General features: G+C 42.5%; 1 protein-coding gene across 3 annotated transcripts; it reads left to right on the top strand.

Annotated features, from left to right (window-relative positions):
* The first annotated feature begins 2,805 nt into the window (after positions 1 to 2,805).
* LOC134062455 (serine/threonine-protein kinase pim-1-like) lies at positions 2,806 to 5,286 on the top strand. 3 transcript variants are annotated; one of them, XR_009935460.1, is made up of 7 exons: positions 2,806 to 3,036; positions 3,163 to 3,257; positions 3,378 to 3,428; positions 3,646 to 4,024; positions 4,135 to 4,311; positions 4,470 to 4,938; positions 5,162 to 5,286. XR_009935460.1 is itself a non-coding variant. In XM_062518466.1 (7 exons), the coding sequence occupies exons 1-6, from the start codon at positions 2,832 to 2,834 to the stop codon at positions 4,565 to 4,567; spliced, it is 1,005 nt and encodes a 334-aa protein (XP_062374450.1). In that variant the 5' UTR covers positions 2,806 to 2,831; the 3' UTR covers positions 4,568 to 4,602; positions 4,736 to 5,286. The 3 variants fall into 3 exon arrangements, 2 of the variants coding, with proteins under 2 accessions (XP_062374450.1, XP_062374449.1); XM_062518466.1 differs by having other exon boundaries at positions 4,470 to 4,602; positions 4,736 to 5,286; XM_062518465.1 differs by having other exon boundaries at positions 4,470 to 5,286.
* Positions 5,287 to 5,533: the final 247 nt, after the last annotated feature.

The following is a 5,533-nucleotide window of genomic DNA, read 5'->3' as shown; positions in this document are numbered from 1 at the left end:
TCTTTTCCTTGGAGAGAGCTGAAATGTCTCTCTCTCTCTCTCTCTCTCTCTCTCTCTCTCTGATGATGTCTGTCATTATTCACGTTTCATAATTTTGCCTTTTGACCATTTTTGCATTAGATGTCTTTTATTTAGGTACAACATGTCCACACAAAAAACATGTGTTGGTTGCAAGGAGGTGCTATATACGTGGCCACCAAAAAAGGCAGTTTGTCGGGCAGCTCGTCCCAAGAAAATGGCGCTAGAGAGGGCCAAGGCAAAAATAACATCGGAGTGGGCTGCAAACATGTTAAAACGGCGGAACACAGCCAAGGTGTTCAACACTGCACATTTGACAGTAAGTGTAATCAATTGAAATCAATACAGGGTGACCACCTTAGTGGAAATCAATCTCTTCTAGATGTTCCATTTTCTCTGCTTGATCACAATTTCTGAACTTTCATGCGTGTCTACTTTTATATAAGTGAAATGAAGCGAACTGAAACTTCTGCTCTCTCTCTCTTATGAAGTCTGTGTCAACAAAGTAAATGATGACTATTATTTTGCAGAATTAATGATGTGTTTTCATTTACTGTACAGCTCCACAAATTGAAAGCTCTGGGGTACTACCCATCCTACTACTGGGGAAAAAGAACAAAAAGGATATTATTTGTGGCCGAAGTCCTATGCCCCCTGCCAGCCAGGGGCGAGAACCAGGAGAAAGCAATGGGAAGTATCCAGGATCTTTATGTCTGCCTTCTTATAGGTAATTGTTGATGTCATGATCATTTGTGGACTTTTTGAAGGTTTTGCCATTCATGCCAATAAAGGTTATTGAATTGAGTGCTTTGCTCACTAGGCCCTATACCAAAGGTTAGCGCTCTATGATCTTTGCTCACTACTTATGCTTCACCACTGTTCCTTGTTTAAAAGCATGAATCTCATAGTCTCTCATCATTATTATTGTGTTATCTGTTAACTTACATTTTGTCAATTTGATCAGGTTTATATTAAATTAAATACTATCTGTCTACAGTGTGGTTCTGTGCACCTACATTTTAAAAATAGGGAATTGTCCAAATTGGAGATAGGCTACCCATGGCCTATTTCCTTATGGTGAAACTGTTGACATGCTCCTTTAACCCCCTGAAGGTTTAAAGAGTTGAATGTATATTTAAGAATTGTTTTGCATATATAATATATCTATGGTGTAAAAGACTGTAAACTGCACATGTTGACATAACGTGCGTGTCAAATTCTTGACCAATCCCCTCTGTCTGGTCTGGATGAGCTGTTAGTTATAGCCTACTCAGAGGGGGAGATTTTCTCACATCACAGCACAAAGTTTTCAAGGCACATATGGACTTGTAGGCTACAAAAGGTAAGGTGGAGTCTTGAGAAGTTTATTCTCATTTTAACTTCTTTATTTTACTGTTGCAATATTGTGAAGGTTAAACGTTTCAAACAGTATTTGGTAAAATCACCAAGTCCAGCATTGATTGTTAGCAGAGCCCATTCTCCCCTGTTGTTAGCCATGTAGCTGCTAGCAGGGGTTTTGGCGAAATAGCTTGTCTGGACCATAGAGGTCTGGACTCGTACCCACTTACTGACAGAAAAGTATGCTTCGCCTCCGCTGCTGTAGGCTACATTGCAATTGGGAAAACAAGTAATGTTAGCCTACGGTAAGCACGCAAAGACCAATGAAATTTTAGTCTTGAGACCAACGGTAAATGTCAGTCGCACCGGACAGGCTTTTGATCGCATGTGCGCGCCGGTGCCTGCAGTTCTAGAACGTAGATTAGTGCACCGCTGGCAGTATCCGACACGCATCCGACGGCTTCAAAGTCGACCTCACAGCAGTCAAAGCTATCGCAGATGCTGAACTGTACTCAAGCAAAGCCACCAAAAGCTGAGCTTACTGAGGCTAAATAAATTACACAGTCGTTTACGAGGACAATCAACAACAAACAATAAAAGTATGTTGTGTGCATGCCCGTTGTGAATAAAATCGGAGCTACACTTGCGAAATCTGTCATGCAGCCCATTTCACTGAACATAGGCCTATATTTTAATCATAAAATCACCAAATGCTCCCTGTGAAACTGAGGATAAGCTTGAGAAAATAACAGACCCCAATAACTGTATCTAATGTGTGGGTGTTTGTGTGGTTGAAGTGAAATCGCTTTTAGGTAGTTTAATTTCAGCCTTTCTAGCAGCTTGGGTTGAGATAGAAGCCAACTAGAGCTCCCGGCTCTTTCATTAGAACTCTCAAGAGAAGATGCCCGGGCTGACCGTCTACTTATGCATTATGACGTAACATATCGGCGCGAAATGACGTCAGGAATCATAACGTTGGCCGTAGGCTATTATAAATATCAAGCATTTATAACTTTGCTACACATAGGTCTACGTGTTGTTTTTGTTTTCGTTCATGTCAAATAGCCAAATAGGCATGATTAATAATGCCGTCTAAGCGTAGATCTAGAGGTAAGGTCAAATTATTGTGCAAGTTAATGTCAGATTAAAGCTTTATGTATTGTTAATTCTAATTGTAGGCTAAAGATGTTTTCCAAAGAATCTGATTGAAATAGTCTGTAATCTCAGCTGTGATGAAGAAATATCTTAAACTAAAACTAACAATTTAGGAAATTCTGAAATGCTGCCATTCTCAGCCACACTTGTTGTTTTCAGTTAAAAGCCAGGTGGGAAGAGGCCCCAATAGGACAGATGTCCTTCCTTCCACCTCAGGCAGCTCCACGGAGCCTTCTGCTGCACCCTCCACCACTCAGTCCACTCAGCATGGACCCATGAGGCCAGACCGAAAGTGCAGGCAGCAGCAAACCCAGGGAAACATGCCCCCGCCCCCACCACCACCACCGGCTGTAGTCCCCTCTGACAAAAGCAAGAGAAAGAGGAACTACAGCAATGTGGGGTCTGCCCAGGAGACCTCTAGTGAGAACCTCGGTGCGGTGGACCCATCAGTGTTAAAAAGGACACATGCTGAGCCTCGCACTAGAAAGAGGCTGAGGAGGACTAACGAGTCACCCAACGATGAAGGTTAGCAAATTACCTTTTATTCATTGTTTCCTGAAATCACTGTAGGAACACAACTCAGCATTCATCCCTCATCTCTTGGAATTACACTTTGACTCAGTTCTGTATCGTGCTCATTTTTGCTTGCAGCATCCTTTATCAGCAAGTACACAATGGGAGACCTGCTTGGTAAAGGAGGGTGTGGATGTGTTTTTGAAGGAACTAGAAATTCTGATGGATTACAGGTCAGATGCTTCACCTCTATACTTCCCCATTTGTGCTCTAGTTTCAATTTGTTAACTGCCTGGTCTTTAATAGTAATTCTTAATCAGTCAAAAGTTGAATACTTTTCCTACTCCCTGTAGGTTGCCATTAAGATCATCCCCAAAGAAAATACAGGGGGTTATATAACTGTGGTAAGTGATCATTTTACAGTTTTATCCATCTTGTTAAAGCTAAACCATCCAAACCACTTAAAAAATCACACACTCTTATGGCATATGAGAAATAAAGTAACCCATGTCACCTCTTTTATCCATATCCCAACTGCCTTGATTTCTTAATTGAATCTTAATTTCAACTAACGTAAACATTTTATTCTAACTTTCTTTATTTCCTCCAACTCTTTCTAAGCCTGACACCGGTGAGCAGCTCCCTCTGGAGGTGGCCCTTATGACCATAGTGTCCAGGCCACCAGAGTGCCCCAACATCCTCAAGCTCGTGGAATGGTTTTCATTGCCCATCATGTTCATCCTCATCCTGGAGCGCCCGATGCCCTGCATGGATTTGTATGAATACTGCGAGACTTTAGGAGGTCAGCTCACTGAAAGCCAGGGGAAGCACATCATCCGCCAGGTGGTCCTTGCTTTGAAACACTGCCGTGACCGCAGCGTTTTACACCGTGACGTAAAGCAAGAAAACATCCTGGTCAACACCGATGATGTGACGGTCAAGCTTATTGACTTTGGCTGTGGGGACTTGTTGAAAGAGGGACCCTACAACGCCTTTGCTGGTATGGCGAACAAATTTTGCATTTGTCCGTCTGAATTGGAGAATTTTCTGATTGACGTTTGAAATCGAGAGTCTCAAATGACCCCAAATGACCTCTTGTTTATACTGTAGGCACGGAGGCGTTTAGCCCACCCGAGTGGTGGCTGCATAACAGCTACCAGGGCCGTCCGGCCACCGTCTGGTCCCTGGGGGTGCTGCTCTACGTCCTCCTCTGTGGTGAGCTGCCATTTGTGGACGATGTGGAGATCGTCACCAGACGACTGCGTTGCAAGAGGGGTCTATCCAGGGGTGAGCCAACGCAAGAGCGTTTAAGCATTCCAGAGTGTAATCATACCTGTCCATAGATATTCAGATCAACACCTCCCAAAAGCTGAGCTGCAGAAAGAAGCCCAGTTGAATTAACATGACTTTGTTGTGCCCTCCTGTCCAATATAACTTACACACAGAATGCCGTAATCTTATTCACTGGTGCTTGAAGAAAGACCCATCCAAACGGCCAGTCCTGGAGGAAATCCTCCAGCACAAGTGGCTCTCAGCCGACTAGGGTTACGTTACAGCAAGGAGTGAGAGGAGGAAACTGTAAGACAGTCTAACCGATAGTGAATCAAAATGTTACACATTTCACCAATGAAAAACATTTTCTTTATCCTTTTACCATGTGTGTACCGTAATGTATGTGTTATCTAACATCTCTTCATACAAAATCATTGAGTGACAGGGAAGGAGGTTGCTTAAGGAGCAGCACCCCTTAAAGCCACAGAACATCTGGACAAGGAAAGCCACGGGAAATACCATCTCCACGGGAACTGCAAGACGTGTATTGGTCCAGAAGCAGAACATGTCTATCTAAACAGTATTCCTGTAAAATTGTGGAGACAAACAGAGTTGGTTGGTTGAGACTTTGAGTCTCACTTGGTAAGTCGATAATCGTTGCATGAAAAAGGCGTGCGGTAGATGGAGCAGGCAGCAAATACCATCTAATATCTGGTGGGTTCATCTAGCAAGTGTTTCAAAAAGAAAATGGAAGTGAATTAACAAGATTATAATGATATTTGGATTAAAGGTTGGACAAAAGATGACACTAAGCACTATGTATCATACATAAGAGCTACTCATTGTAAATATCTTCTTTTTAAAGGCCTGCTCCCATTACGGACTCTCCCATGAATGACCAGGCTGGTTGATTGCCACTGTTTCAGCTTTGCTCTTGGCTGCACACCTAGCTAGTATGCCTGTGTCACAAGTACCACGGACTGGGCCTGTTGTGGGAAGCACTTTTCTTTTCATGAAAAAGTAAGAAGTTACTATCATTCAGCTGTACACTGAATAACTTTAAAGAATAATGTAAGAATACAGAATACTTTAAAGTCTATACTTTGCTACCTAAATAATACAGAGTTCTTTATTCCATTGAAGGATCATTTTAAGGACTGTTCCAGAAGGCTTCATTCTGACAACTGTTGTTGTTCTCTCTCTCCACTGTAACTGACCTAATTTATCAATTATATCA

Source organism: Sardina pilchardus, chromosome 17, assembly GCF_963854185.1.
Source record: "Sardina pilchardus chromosome 17, fSarPil1.1, whole genome shotgun sequence".
Taxonomy (NCBI): Eukaryota; Metazoa; Chordata; class Actinopteri; order Clupeiformes; family Clupeidae; genus Sardina; species Sardina pilchardus.
The sequence above is the reverse complement of the archived record's forward strand: the minus strand, read 5'-3'. Positions and strand labels throughout refer to the sequence as shown.

Coding starts and splice junctions, on each gene's coding strand:
- LOC134062455 (XM_062518466.1), top strand. CDS start 2,832: ATGCCCCCGCCCCCACCACCACCACCGGCTGTAGTCCCCTCTGACAAA. Junction 4,025..4,134: donor ACCCTACAACGCCTTTGCTG/GTATGGCGAACA, acceptor TTTATACTGTAG/GCACGGAGGCGTTTAGCCCA. Junction 4,312..4,469: donor CAAGAGGGGTCTATCCAGGG/GTGAGCCAACGC, acceptor ACTTACACACAG/AATGCCGTAATCTTATTCAC.